This window comes from Staurois parvus, unplaced genomic scaffold (assembly GCF_062004578.1).
Source record: "Staurois parvus isolate SC_StPar_1 unplaced genomic scaffold, SC_StPar_1.0 ptg000469l, whole genome shotgun sequence".
NCBI classification, from domain to species: Eukaryota; Metazoa; Chordata; class Amphibia; order Anura; family Ranidae; genus Staurois; species Staurois parvus.
In genome coordinates this window covers 1,253,153-1,269,132 of record NW_028318265.1, presented here as the reverse complement: position 1 = coordinate 1,269,132, position 15,980 = coordinate 1,253,153, and the positions used below count along the sequence as shown (strand labels likewise).

Below are 15,980 nucleotides of genomic sequence, written 5' to 3'. Positions count from 1 at the left end.
ATACTACTCTCCAGCAGTTTTCGTGCAGCTCCATTTCTGTTGTTTCGCTGCATAGTTGTCATCCTCCTATTCTTTACTCCAGTCAACCTCGTTACGAGTTGTATGCATATTTAAACGGTTCCCCTTTTTTCCTAGTTTTGAAGCTGCTGATCTGCCTCAGAACACTAGCTTCCGATCCCAGTCCAGGACTACGCCACACAGGGCCAATGTCCAGACCAGCTACGTCTCCAACTCGACCCATCTAGCCATGAGTGCTTTGGAACTAAGACCCCCCCTCTTCCATTCCTCACATGAATAAGCCCTTTTTTCGATTCGTTCATTCAATGCCAAAGGTTTGAACCACCCGGCCAAACATAATTACCTATGGAAAAATCACACAATTGTGATCTAATATGTGTTTAAGAGACACACTTTTCTCAAACGCCATGTCAACGTCATCCCATCATGCCACAATAGGCACTTCCCTCACATCTTCCAAGCGAGCTTTACGAAAAGAAAAGAGGAGTCATGGTAGCCATAAAAGACAACGTCTCTTTTCAATTACACCAGAGTGTCATAGATCCGAATGGATGCTTCATCATCCTGGTATGCATCATCAACAATGTGCTTTATACTCTACTGAACATCTACGCACCCAACAAGCGACAGATTGCTTTTCTCAATAACACTCTCCGGAAAGCAAAACATATCCAAAAGGGATACCTACTTATGTGTAGATACTTCAATATAGTACTGGACAGCCAAATGGATTCTACCAACAACACCAGGCGATATGATTCCCACATGAAAACCTTCATGAACTCCCATGATATATATCTGGGCTTAAAATTTTGAGTCAAGACCTACTAGCCAGGCTATTCAGTAATGTAGATTTCCCCCTTGCTAGATGTTAGGTTATATCTGCCATATATTTGTGCTGATATGGAGGGGCATGTGGTGATGGCTGTGGAACGGCCGCCCATGCCCTAAGAGTAGTGTGGTCACTATGGCTATCAATGACAAACATCTGAGGCCTTTATAAGGAAGATATGTCACATGTCTCCTCATCCTGAGGAAGTCACGTGACCAGGGACGCAGTAAGTCGGGAGGAGCCTAGTGACGCCACTTCCGGTACCGCGGAAACCGGAAGTGCAATTGCAGGATCCGTTTTGAAAAAGGAAATCAGCCTTCTGTTTTTAATCTGAGTGTGATATTTTGACTTCAATAAATTATTTAATGTCTATACAAGGTTGCACTATGAAGTATTCTTTCTCCCTTTGAGCCTATACTCATATGGGTGGATACAGCAAAATACAGGTTCCTTAAAGGGACAGGAGGAGTAAAGCAACAGCTAAGAGGTGGAATCTAATATACCGAGTTGGATGAACATCAAGTGTTTGTGACCTATGATTATATGGGTCTAATGAAAAGGTGAGTGTGCATTGCACCTAGTGTTGATGGGGTACCGAGCACGTTTTGAAGGTGTTGTTTGAGAATCACCACCACCTATAAGAGAGGATATTTTGGTTGAACGAGCACACTTTTCACACTTTATGTGAGTGCACTTATTGAGGTTATTCACATTATAGTAATCATACAGTGTTGCACTATGAAAAACGTTTTTTTCCCACATCTTTAAAGTCATCAAAGAGAGACCGGATGGAAGCATTGGTCTAAAACAATACCACTGATTAACACAGCAGACTTGACCTATACTGATTTGTGGGTCTAATCACAAGGCGAGCGAGTTTTACACTCAAGGGAGGGACAGTACATTTGTTTTTTGTTTGCACAGCACCGAATTTGTGAAATTTGACTATACACACTATTATGGACCTTTTAGTATCTATGTATAGACATATCAATCACTTAGGGATTTTGTAATGAGATATTTAAGGGATAGTGCACCACATGGTTGGTATTTATTAATCCTATTGTCTCAGCGGCGCTGATTCAGCCAGATGGTGAAAGGACTTCTCCATGTGAAGAACCAGGCACAATCTTCAATCATCCCTTAATAATTAGAATAAGCCAGAAATCTTCTCCCAGCAGGGAGAAGTTGTCCATTGCCTAGGACACCAGCAAAAAACTGCTTTGTGCAGAAGGGGTTATAGGGGCTGTCCTAACAACTTTGTTTACCAGTGTCCTCACCTGAAGGGGGTAGCATATAACCCATGGTAAAGACTTAAGGGAGTCTGTGTCCTGTCCTGTTCTAACTGATTAAGAAAGTTTCTTAGTATTCCAGTAGCTTTGTAGTATGTACAGTATATTAGCACGGCAGTAGTATTCCATGTATAGTATGTTAGTTGTAGTATGGATGTAGCAATGTAGTATGTATTTTAATATGGTATTAGTATCTATGGTTGAACTGGATGGAATTTTTTCTTTTTTCAGCCAGACTATGTAACTATAATGTAGTATGTATAATATATTAATATGGTAGCAGTATTATAGTATGTATATTATATTAGTATGCTTTTCATTCACAATTTTATATTTCTACTCATATGCAGCTTTAACATGTTTTTAAGTGAATTAAGTGTTTCACATGAATTTATAGACAAGAAGTGACAGCAGTATAGGCAGAAAAGTGATGGCTGTATCAGCAGAGAGGAGATAGTTGTATAGCCAGAGAGTTGCAGATAGTAGCAGCAGAGAAGTGATGGTAGTATAGGCAAGGAGGTGTTGATGAGAGACTGAGGGGAAGCACAGTTCACCAACGAATGGATAGGAAGTGGAGTCAGATCTTCTTAGGGCTGGTTCACACTAGAACAAGGGGTGTGGGAAAGGCACATTCCCCACACTGCACACAAATGCGTTGCCTTGAGAGACACACAAGTGACCACAGTACCATGTTGTTTGGTGTGGCATGATTTGCAAAAGTAGTGCTTGCACTACTTTTTGCACACTCTCATACATTTGGCAGCCCATTCAAATGAATGGGCTGTCCAAACTGGAACATGAGGCACTGTGTAGGAAAAAGTACATTCAAACGGGTATTTTCCATTGTGAACCTGCTCTTAAAGCAGAATGTATCTGAATTTCTCATGTCCATCACAACTCAGAAAATAAGGGTGTAATAGTAATGATGTCTGACAACTTCAAGCTAAGTGGAGAGAAAGGGGAAGCTGTGTTATATACAGTGTCACCCTCATGTCTCCAAAAAACACAAGCCAGCAACAAAACAATCAGATTGAGCTGACTCACTTCATATCATCCCTCAATAAAATAACCAGCTCAAGAGAGACTAGATTGAATCAAGCAAATTAGCTTTGAATGCAAAAATAGTACTTAGCAAGGGTCTGTGAATCCTCAGACTTTTACTTAAACCCTGTTGTAAAATTTGCTATGTCCTAATTAAGCCTTGTTCTAAAATTGCCATTGCCTTTGCCTAGTTGTAACTGGCCATAGTAAAACCATTTAACTGGCCATAATAAAACCTTTTAGAAGCAATACACATTTAAAGTCTGGCTCTAACTGACCTGAAACTGCCCTTTTCATACATAGATATCAAACACTACACATAATCCCAGTTGTTCTAAACATAAAAAACAATGTGAACAAAATGGTGCGCTATCCCTTTAAATAATGTGTGCCCCTGTCAAATAATTAGATCATGCATGAAAATCAAATCTCAAGATGCATAACAAACATCAGTACAAACATAAACAAATATAAATACATAAATAAATAAAAAGTCTCAAAATCAATTGTGAAAAAAGTGCTCCGTGCTGGAAAAACTTCATATAAAGTGCTCATGTGCCCCAAAAAAGGCAGGCCTCTTACCGGACTTAAATGATCTTAAATTATAGAGATCAAACAGGCATGTGCATCCAAACTCCAAGCTGGCACTTTCACTGTCAGACCCTCAGAACGTTAAATGCATTCATCACAGGAATGTATGGCACCGCCAAAGAACAGCTCTAGCATCTCATGAGGCTCGTCATGAATTCAGGTTTATGGATAAAAGCAGTATACAATGTGAAAAAGTCTGGTTACGGTGTCAGTCGGTGCTCCGGTGCCAACAGAAACTCCGCCCAACACTTTTCCCCAAAAATGGCATCCTCTGGGATTAGTGGCATGCAGACTGACAGCCATTCTAGATAAAAAGGCTCCAGAGTCAAAAACAAATTTGCATTGGTCCACCCATTTTATTAAAATAAACATAGAACCCCTTTTTTTCTAGATCTGAGATTGAAGTGACAAATGCAGATGCTTCTTTTTTAAGATGGTTCTGATCTGCATTGGAAGAGTTTTTCGGGAATTTCAGTTATTAGAACTTGTTTTAAAATCTGGGCAAAATGCAGCAAATAACAAAAAACAATTACTGAGCAATGAAAAACAGATGTTAACATCTTAGGCATAGTGAAACAGAGACATGTGAATGGATCCCAGCCTGTACCACAGACTGAGCCCAGAGCTGTGAAAGAGATACAAAAACATATAGTTGATTTTGCAAGACATAAAAAATGTGGTGACAATGGTGAGCGCTCCTTACCGTGGTGGCCCGAGACACTTCTCGACATGTGCTGAGCAGCCCATTCTGAAGCTCGTCTCTCTGTATCACCACATTCTGAACAGCTGTTGGATTATCAGCGTTCATCTCTATCTCCTGGCTGGCGGACAGCAGAGCTTGTTCCAGGGTATACTAGGAGAACATAAGAAACATTATCGCTGCCTGATACCAGCACACTGGACACACTGGTTGTGACCAGTAGATGGTGAACCTACCTTCTCTTTATGTAACTGCTGCAGTTTCTGTTCCAGAGCCTGGACCACTTTGTCCTGCTCACATAGTCGGCTCAGCTTGGCCTGAAGGGGGGACACAACTATGAATACAGCAGAAAGGTTGGGGACTCACAACGGACAATAAGACTAAGTACACTTGGCAACACTATCAATTTCTTCATGTTCAGAGGAAGCCCAAATCTTACATAGACAGGTATATTTTGTAGGAATTATATGTAAAAGAAAAACAATTGGACTTGCATGTAAATTCCATATCATAAGCACAGTACAAGACACATGCAAAGTAGTCATAGACCCTGGGTTAGAGGAAAAAAACTTCAGGTGATTGGATACAAGCTTTCCCTGTAATCTTACCCCACTCTGCGAGTCCTCAGTTGTGTAGCAAGCAGCGCAGAGTAAGTCAGGATAGAAGGGAAGATGGCAAGTGTCTTGTACTGTACTCCAGAAAATGGAATTTACAGGCAAGTTTACAATTCCTCTCATCTTTATTGTACAGTACAGGACACAAAAGTATTCATAATCCACACAAACGTCCCCAAGGAATGCATGAGCAGGTTGGGCAAAACTAGGCAAACAGAACTGTGAAAACAGGCACAACAACAAGGACCAGGTGGCGGTCTTAAACAGCTGGGCTACAGAGTCCTGGTGCCAAAATGCCCAGGCAACTCCCATCAATCTGGTAAAATGGGCACATAGAAGCACAGGAGGAGAGACTTGCTGATGATACTGGGTTAAAAGAAAGACAGTTGACACATGGCATAGCAAGTACACCATATTATTATTATAATACAGGATTTATATAGCGCCAACAGTTTGCTCAGCGCTTTACAATATAAAAGGGAGACAATACAGCAACGATACAATTCAATACAAAAGGGTTAGGAGGGCCCTGCTCCTTGGAGCTTACAATCTAAGAGGGAAGGGCTGGAGGTACAAAAGGTAATAACTGTGGGGGATGAACTGATAGGAGAAATAGAAGATTCGGTTATCAGCTGAAGGCAGGATAGACTTCCCTGAAGAGACAGTTTTTTAGATATCGCCAAAAAGTGGGCAGAGTAGGCGATAGTCGGATAGATTGGGGTAGAGAGTTCCAGAGGATGGAGGAGGCTCTGGAGAAGTCCTGGAGACAAGCATGGGAGGAGGAGACAAGGGGCAGTTATAAATGGCTTTATATGTTATTGTTAATGTTTTGCATTTTCGTTGGGCAATGGGAAGCCAGTGGAGGGATTGGCAGAGAGGGATGGCAGATATGGAACGGTTGGTAAAGTGGATGAGTCTGGCAGCAGCATTCATGATAGACTGAAGAGGGGATAGCCTGCGATTAGGTAGGCAAATGAGGAGGGAGTTACAATAGTCAAGGCAAGAGATAACAAGAGAGTGAATAAGTTGCTTAGTGGTTTCAGAGGTTAAAAACAGGCTTATCTTGGAGATGTTGCGGAGGTGACGTCTACAAGATTTGGACAGTGATTGGATTTGGGGCTGAAAGGACAGATGGGACCAGGATTACACCTAGTACCCTGGCATGAGGGGAGGGACTGATGGTTGTATTATTGATCTTAATGGAGAAGTCAGGGGAGGAGGCATGGGCTGGAGGGAATAGTATGAGCTCCATGTTAGAAAGATTTAGTTTGAGGAAGTGGAGTGACATCCATTCTGATACAGTGGCTATAAAAATATACACACCCCTGTTAAAATGTCAGGTTTCTGTGATGTAAAAAAATGAGACAAAGATATATAATTTCAGAACTTTTTCCACCTCTAATCTGACCTATAAACTGTACAACTCAATTGAAAAACAAATATTGGGGGGGGGGGGGGGGGGGAGTAGACATAAACTAAAATAATGTGGTTGCATAAGTGTGCACACCCTCTTGTAATTGGGAATGTAGCTGTGTTCAGAATAAAGCAATCATATTCAAAATCATGTTAAATAGGAGTTAGTACACACACCTGCCATCATTTAAAGTGCCACCGATTAACCCCAAATAAAGTTCAGATGTTCTAGTAGGTCTTTCCTGACATTTTCTTAGTCGCATCCTACAGCAAAAGCCATGGTCCGCAGACAGCTTCCGCAGAGATGGTCCGCAGAGAGCTTCCAACGCATCAAAGGGATCTCATTGTTAAAAGGTATCCATCAGGAGAAGGGTACAAAAGAATTTCCAAGGCATTAGATGAAACACAGGGAAAACCGTAATCATCAAGTGGAGAAAATTGGCGCAACAGTGACATTACCAAGAATTGGACGTCCCTCCAAAATTGATGAAAAGATGAGAAGAAAACTGGTCTGGGAGGCTGTCAAGTGGCTTACAGCAACATTAAAAGAGCTGCAGGAATATCTGGCACGTACTGGCTGTGTGGTACAAGTGACAACAATCTTCTGTATTCTTCATATGTCTGGCCTATGGGGTAGTGGCAAGACAGAAGCTTTTTCTTAAGAAGAAAAACATCCAAGCCCGGCTAAATTTTGCAAAAATACATCTGAAGTCTCCCAAAAGCATGTGGGAAAATGTATTATGGTCCTATGATACCAAGGTTGAACTTTTTGGCCATAATTACAAAAGATATGTTTGGCACAAAAACAACACTGCACATCACCAAAAGAACACCATACCCACAGTGAAGCATGGTGGTGGCAGCATTATGCTTTGGGGCGGTTTTTCTTCAGCTGGAACTGGGGCCTTAGTCAAGGTAGAGGGATTTATGAACCGTTCCAAATACCAGTCAATATTGGCACAAAACCTTCAGGCTTCTGCTAGAAAGCTGGACATGAAGAGAACCTTAATCTTTCAGCATGACTACGACCCAAAGCATACATCCAAGTCAACAAAGGAATGGCTTCACCAGAAGAAGATTAAAGTTTTGGAATGGCCCAGACCTGAATCCGATTGAAAATCTGTGGGGTGATCTGTGCACAGGAAATGCCCTCGCAATCTGACAGATTTGGAGTGTTTTTGCAAGAAAAAGTGGGCAAATATTGCCAAGTCAAGATGTGCCATGCTGATAGACTAATACCAAAAAGACTGAGTGCTGTAATAGAATCAAAAGGTGCTTCAATAAAGTATTACTTTAAGGGTGTGCACACTTATGCAACCATATTATTTTAGTTGTTTATTTTTACTTCCCTCCACCTAAAATATTTCAGTTCGTTGTTCAACTGAGTTGTACAGTTTATAAGCTACATTAAAGGTGGAAAAAGTTCTTAAATTATTTATCTTTGTCTCTTTTTTTTACATCACAGAAACCTATCATTTTAATGGGTGTGTAGACTTTTTATATCCACTGTATGTCACTTAATAGGTTAGTAATGCGACAGGAGACTGAAGGGGTGAGGTGAGGAGCAGAAAGATAGATTTGTGTGTCATCAGCAAAGAGATGGTACTTAAAGCCATGGATGTTCATCAAGTGACCAAGGGAGGAGGTGTAGTAGTAGAAGAGAAGGGGTCCGAGGACAGAACCTTGAGGGACCCCTACAGAATGAGCAAGTGGAGAGGAGGAGAGTGAGTTATAGGTAATGCTGAAGGAGCGTTGTGATAGGTAGGAGGAGAACCAAGAGAAAGCAGATTCTTTGAGGCCAAGAGAGTGGAGTTTTTTGAGGAGAAAGGGATGGTCAACAGTATCAAAAGCCGCAGAGAGATCAAGTAGTACAGTACGGAGTAGTGGCCATTGGTTTTAGCAGATAGTAAATCATTAGTGCGTTTTAGCAGGGCAGTTTCAGTAGTGTGTAGTGAGCGAAAGCCAGACTGTAAAGGGTCAAGAAGGTTGTTATCAATGAGGTAGGAGCTCAGGCGATTGTAGACTAAACGTTCTAAGAGTTAAGAGGTAAACAGGAGAAAGGAGATGGGTCATAAGTTGTTCAAATTGGTGGGGTCCAGTGAGGGCTTTTTAAGTATGGGAGTGATCTGTGCATGCTTTAGAGGGGAAGGGGAAGGCGCCAGTAGAGAGGGAGAGATTGAAAATGTGAGTGAGGGAGCATAGGATAAAAGAAGAGGGTGACTGTAGTAGTTGTGAAGGGGACAGGATCCAGGGGGCAGGAGGTGAGACGGGCTTCTGAGAAAACTTTATTGACCTCTTCATTAGTAGCAAGGTTAAAAGAGTAAAGTGTTCAGGGAGGTTTAATATAAGGTATGCTAAGTGGGATAGATGTCTGTGTAGTGGAGATACCCCTACGAATTGCATCAATCTTGTCTTTGAAATGATTGGCAATCTAGTAAGCAGTGAGTTACTGGGTGGAGGTGGAGAAAGTAGAGAGTTAAAAGTAGAGAAGAGACAATGAGGACTGGATGACAAGGTATTAATAAGAGTGACGAAGTAGGCTTGTTTGGCAGTATGGAGGGAGGAATTGTATTTTAAGAAAGCAGATTTATATAAGGTGAATGCTTGCTGGGATTTGGTTTTACACCACAGTAGCTCCAGTGCATGACTATGTCTCTTAAAATTTCTGGTGTCATTAGTCTGCCATGGTTGTAATGGTCAGGATCTGACCAAAGATGGGAGATGCAGTTAGAGGAGAAAGGGAGTCTAGTGTGGATGAAAGCAAACTGTTGTAGACAGAAGTGGCCAGGTCAGGGCAGGACAGGGGAGAGATTCTGTCATATTTGAAGTTAGGTTTTAAAGCAGAACTCTACCCAAAAAGGGGAAGTTTTGCTTTCAGGCTTCATCTCCCGATCCTTGTTAACCACTTCCCCACCGGCCGTTGCATATAAACGGCTGGACGGTGGCAGTACAGGGTCGGGTGGCCGTTTATGAACGGCCTCCCCGCACCCTGCTTGTGCGCGCTCCCTGGGAGCGCGCAGCACCGCAATCCGGTGCCCGCTGTGTCCTCCGGACATGGTGAAACACCGATCGTCGGACGGGACCTCTGTACGAGGTCCCGATCATGTGATCACTGATTGGCCAATCAGTGATCACATGCAAAGTAGTAAGCAAGATGTCACTTGTGACATCATTGCTTACTATGTGTGAAATCTGTGAATGATCACAGAGGTCACATGGTACAAGGCTATTCACAACAGCCTTGTACCATGTGACAAGCTCTGACCAATCACAGCTCACTCTGTATTTCTCAATGAGTGCAGGAATGCACACAGAGAGAAAGAGAAATGATTGCTTTTACATCCTATATGGCCTTATTCCCTATTAAGGCTGGGTTTTAAACCCACCAAGACAGGGAGTTCTTTGCTTGGCTGGACAGGAGCATGGGTAGAGAGGAGTATGCTTGCACCAGGTCGACAGATGTTGTGTTGGAGAGGTCTTGAATGAAATTCGGTAAAATAGTACAGCCTCAAAGGAGGCTATTATTTCATTGTGGGATGTCTCTTTAATCCCAAATCTCTAGAGTGGACTCAGAGAAAGAATTTTCTTTCGGGAAGGAAAACCTTTGCTCAGGATGTGTCCAGGACCAGATCCAAGTATTCCAAGCAAAGAGAAGGCTTTTAAATTGATCACCCATCCAAAAGCCTGGAGCATCTGAAAAGTTCTTTGGATGTTTGCTGAGAGATGGAAAGGAGACAAGTCCTTCAGGAGAAGATCATCTAGATAGCTTGTGACCTGGATGGCCTGAGTTCTGAGAAAGGGCAAAAAGAGGTGATAAGAACTTTGTAAATACTCTGGGAGCAAAGGATAGACCAAAGGGCAGTGTGATAAACTAGAATTGTCTTGCACTGTGAAGTGCAGAAAGAGCTGATGGGGAACATGCACAGAGACATCTTGGATGTCTAGGGATATCATATATTCCCCCAGCCTCAGAAAGGCAATTACTGACTTTGCAGATTCAATGTGAACTTTGGAATTTGAACGTATTTATTGAGATTTTCTAAGTCCAGACATGAACCAGTTGAGCTTTGTTAACGTGAACAGGTTTGAATAAAATGATTGAACCTGTCTTGTGGAGGTAGGGGCACAGCTGCTGCCTGGGACAAGATATGGGGCATTATGCAAATCTGACTGTCTCTGAGCAGTTCCTGGCTGATTTAAGAGACGAACGTGGTGAGAGGGTAGAGTTTTGAACTCTATTTTTCACTCCTTTGAAACAACAGATTGAACCTACAGGTCTGGGACATCTATGACCTCGAGAAAGGCAAACTGTAACAGACGTCCCCCCCAATCCTTAAAAGTGAGGATATCCCTTCTTTGGGAAGATGGCTTTGTAGCCCAAACCTTACGCCAAAAGGAAGGGCTGAACTTAGGTTTTGAAGTTGAAGGTGTTCCTGAGAAACAAGAGTAGGAGAAGAGGTGTGGCGTTTTTGAGCCCTGGGCAAAGATGGCTGTAATAAAGCAGTTATTTGTCCAAGAACTTGTAACATGGGTGAAGAAAATTCTGCTTTTGTCGAATAGGCTGATCATTGCATGCCTGAGAAAGAGTTAGGATCCGATGCAGAGATCGGTGTTAGAGTCGGCTCCTGTTCCAGTACAAGGGGCACGTAGTCACTCTGAGACTGAGTGTTGTGTGGGCCTTTGGCAGAACAAATGTTTGCCTGCAGTTTTGTAATGTCTCCCTTTTGCTAGGTCTTTGCCTTAGCTATGTGTGAGGGTATTCCCCTGTGGCATACTCAAGGAGTACAGTGCAAAGTAAAGGGTAAGCTTGTCCAGAAGGAAAACGCAGCAACCCAGGTGAAGACCGTATATAGTGTAGAGCCCTATAAGGGCTCTAGGGGGGAAGTGGCTGTAAAATGTGTGACTTGTAGTGTGATGTCTCACTTGGTTATCCACCTGAAATGAAACTCTAAATGGTCAAGTTTTAGAGTCACATTTAAAAAGTTTACACTGTAGTGAATACAATTCAAATATTGTTCCAGTCCGTAACAGTAAAAGTCAAAAGGAAATGGGGTGACCCTATCCTACCTGTTCATGATGCTGGACAGTATAAAAAGTCTAGGCTTCATCCAGAGGAGATACCACCAAAGGGTTCTTTAGGGGACTTAGGGGTTCCATATGCATGGCGCATGGCCTGGAGGATGACTACCACATGAATTTCATTAAGTGCCAAGATGAGTGCCCATGCTGAATCTAGTGGCCAAAGCAACATTACAGGCCATCCCCCACAGCATTGGGACCGGTCCGGCTTTGAAGGTTTACAGAGGTTGTGCCAATCCAGATGCACTGCTTCTATTGAAGGCATTAGAAATCAGTACAGAGCAGGTTGAAGAATTCATAGAAAAAATAATAAAGAAAAATAAAAAAAAGAAGTTAAAAGTATAACTAAAAGGCAAAACTTTTTTTTTTTAAGCTTTGGACAGAGCAGAGATAGATTAGAACACCTATTAGGTTTTTATTGCTGTCTGTGTCCCGGTCGAGGAGATTCACCCTCTTTACTTGTCCTGTTTACCATTGTCATTGAAAGTGAAAGGAAAAGAAAATCCCAAATTTTGGGATGTGCCCAGAAAAGTAATGGAGGGTAAATTTTCCAATGGGGACATTAGTTCTGGTGACACGGGGGTCCCCAAGTAATTCCTTTAATTTTTGGGAATTTTCTCTCACTTCCTGTTTTGGCTATGGGACAGGAAGTGAAGATAAATCCCACAGATGGCAAAAAAAAATTAAATGATAGGGGTTATATCCCTCCCTTACACTATCCAAAATGAAAAAAAAAATGTTTGCCTATAGTTCAACTTTACGCTATCAATGATTTATTCATGGAGAAGCCATCTATCACCTTAGGACACTAGCACAAAACTGAGGACTCATGGAGTGGGGTAGATTATAGGGGAGGCATCCAGTGGACGTGTCCACAACAGCTTTCCAGTGTCCAATCACTTGAAGGTATGAGCCTATAACCAAGGGTCTACTAATGCTCTGCCTGTAATGTACTATTAAGATTTACTTTTTAGAAGTAGATTTAGGAAGTAGAACTGCTAGAAAACACTGACATAATATCAACATTTCGCATGGCCATGTTTGGAATGGGAAAAGCAATAATAAACTACCTCAGGAAAAAGAACTGTCAAAATCTTGATGTGATGTGTGTTAAGTTGTGTAGGATAATGATTCAATTTTTAATATACAATATCCTTTTGTAACAAGATAAGTAAATTCTGGGAAGAAAACAAAACAAAAATAAATAAATAAATCAAGAGTGTAGTTGGTGCGTACAGATGTGGATATATTAGTCAACTACACAAGTAGCTATTGTATAAGCAAGAATAAAATCAAAGGAAAATTAGGCTTTGGGCTTTATTCTGCATAGTGACCGATCACTAGTGTGACAAGGTCTAATTGCAGTATGGGCATAAGAAAAACGTCAGTACTTACATCCACATCAGCCTCCTCGGAGCGGTGTTTATAAGCTGAAGGCCGGCACTCGTCCTGAGTCATCTGAAAGCACATGACAAAATGTGAGACTTGGAGAAATTTCAGAGCCAAGCTACACAGAAAATCTGGATCCTTTGTTGCATGAAATGAACTTCTCTTTATTTGCTAAATAAACATCTATAGCTGGATGTGTTTTGTAATGTTTTTGCCATCACAGGGTTAATTTCATGCTACCAAGTGATAAAAATGTCCTGTGTAGCTGCATCCCTATATCCCAAACAGCAAAACATTTTCTGGAAGGTCTCCTTGGCAATGCAACAACAACTTGTACCACCAATACACAAACAAATCAGCAGGATGGAGAGCAAAGCGGAGATGGGATATCATTCTGGCCTTTGTATGCCTGAAAAATGTACAGATTCCACCAAATCCATAATATCCCACACCCACCACCAGACATAAAGGACTTAATGGAGACAAGGTAGCCCTTGAGCGAGCGCACTATAATGTTGCCACAAACACAATGAATTGGGAAACTTTACTCCAAGGTGAAACATCCAGAAACTTTTCAAAGTTAAGGAACCTGCTGAGGCCAATTTATAATGGTCATCATTGCTCTTCTCTCTTAAAACAGGTACTATATGTATTCCATCTGGGTATTTAGTTGCTGCCTGGAATTCAGATTTATCCCATTCTAAATCAATAATCTACAGATCAAGAAAGTTTAATGAAGAAAACAGGGAAAATTACCTTTTTGTGAATCAATGTTTGTATTCCTTTTATTTTCTACTTCAAACTGTCAAATTTTTTTTTTTTTTAATAATATGGAAAATTCCTAAAACTTCCACAAGTTGTAGAATATGTGGGTGAAATTAAGAAAGAGATATGCTGAAAGAGCAACTCCTCAAAATCACCCCCAGCTGTGTTCAGCCAACCTTCCAGGAGACAAATACACCATACATGGATCTAATACAATAAAACACCATTTAGGTAAACATTCATTTCACCGGGAATAAAACTACCACCACAGTCATAATTACTGTCATGCCCACTCATTAGTTATTTTATAATCCACAAGATGGTCACTAGACACAGCAGGAGACCGTTTAACTCCACACAAGCAGTGAGCTATTATTGCAACACACAAAATGGACAAATATATACATCAAGTGAGACGCTCGCAACCTATAACGCTAGCTATTACAGGATTACTGGTGCATCATGGGATTCTGGAGAATGTGCCCCAGTTCTGTCAACACAAATGCAAACTCATAAGACAAGTACAAGTAAAATGATAAATTTTGTTAATATGTGCTACAGAGACCCCATTTACAAAGCAGAATATATGGCACAATTATCTCCAATATTACAGCAAATTATCTGGGTTGGAAGAGAACAGCAGAGCAAATGTTATAGATACACACACAGAGATTGCAGCTTCCCATGCAATGTACAGGGGATGGACACAGGTGAAGAAGTGAAGGTGTGGGCAATACACGCAGTGCTGACTTCCCATGCAAAGCCGACATACATTGCTTTGACAGGCAGTCAGGATTACCAGTACCGTGGCAGATCTTCTGAATGTGACCAGTTAGGTTCTGGGTGTACACTGGGTCAAAAACAGGAATGGCAGGATATTCTAGATACTTTTTTGCCCTGGGTATCTGCACTTTTTTTTTACTATGTTACAAAATCAGACACCTCCAGAATCTTTAGATCTAGATTTTTTTTGGACTCTAGCTTGTATACATTTGGAATATTATGCAAATCTAATTGTGACAAATACTAATCTGCATGATTCAACTGTCACAATTAAATCAGAGAATGGTGCAGATGAGGGTGAATTTGACTGCGTAAGTTTTGTAAATGCTCATCAGAATTTTGTCTGTCTAAAGAGATAACTTCCCATCCTTTATAACTATTTCCATAGCTGGTGACACCCCTTCCTGCATTTAGTCATGGCACCTTTCACCTGGTTCCCCCCAAGGCTGGAAGCTATGCTATTGTCTCTTTTGAAGAAGAAGAATTACTAAACAGTGAGAAAGGCATTGGATACACTCAGAACTCAGAGGACTGGAAAAGCCCCAGACGCCCAGCATCAATCCTCCTGACAAATCTGAACCCACTTGATCTTTTCTCTTGTCTGTGAAGACTTGCCTAGCTAGGACTTGTTAGTTTCTTCACTGGGCTGATGGGACTCCTGAATCCTACAGAATTTGGCTTTATGAATATTCAGGGAGCTGTTATAGTACATATTCTGGACTGCATTTATCACCCTGACTGCACCATAGACTGTGAGGCCGCAGCGAATACAGTGCTGGAAGGCCTGGAGCTGCCATCCCTCCACAATACCTCCTGTGGCCGGTCACATACTGGTACTACAGATGAAAACTAGGTGTGAGCTCAGTGTACAGTACCATGTGATAGCATGACACAGACAGAAGCCATTCCAACACCAACAACAGCCAGGTTGGCAGCAGAAGCGTGCTTTCCAAACGAGGAGAGCCAGAGTGATAATGGATTGCTCGCCACACAACCAAACACAGCGAGGCTTGCAGATGACATCACTGGAAATGGCAAATTGGTTTATGAAATTACTGAGCGGTGTAAGCAAAAACAAGGAATACAAAGAAACCAACAAACTGAGTCAATGTTGGGGGGAAAGTCCTTTTCAGAAATCCATGTCTGTGCATGATGTCAATGGAAAGGGGAAATGGCACAAGACGTCCTCAAGGAGGAGAGGTCAACTGGTGAAGTCAACAAAGCATAAAAGTCAGAATACAAACGAGAGGGAGATCTGGTATGTGATGACAGCGAGTTTTCCAATGGTCTTATTGAGGGTAGGGGTCCCCATATGGATACTCCAGAGAGGGAAATTGGTTTAGAAGGTCATCAGGAGAAAAAAAAAAATCAATGTAGGAAGTCATAATGTTAAAAAATAGGGGGATTTGGGATGTTGCTGGATGGAATGCAGTTGTAATATGATGAATTAAAGTATAACTAAA

At 41.6% G+C, this 15,980-nt stretch overlaps 1 protein-coding gene across 12 annotated transcripts in view; it reads right to left on the bottom strand.

Moving 5' to 3' along the window:
• PLEKHA5 (pleckstrin homology domain containing A5) overlaps window positions 1-15,980 on the bottom strand; it is a 213,779-nt gene that overhangs the window by 33,328 nt on the left and 164,471 nt on the right. For all 12 annotated transcript variants that reach the window (XM_089689103.1, XM_089689100.1, XM_089689104.1 and 9 more), the window contains 3 exons: window positions 12,976-13,038; window positions 4,711-4,791; window positions 4,478-4,627 (listed from right to left, as the gene is read on the bottom strand). In XM_089689103.1, coding sequence (XP_089545229.1) covers window positions 4,478-4,627; window positions 4,711-4,791; window positions 12,976-13,038 — 294 coding nt within the window. The remainder of the gene's footprint in view (window positions 1-4,477; window positions 4,628-4,710; window positions 4,792-12,975; window positions 13,039-15,980) is intronic.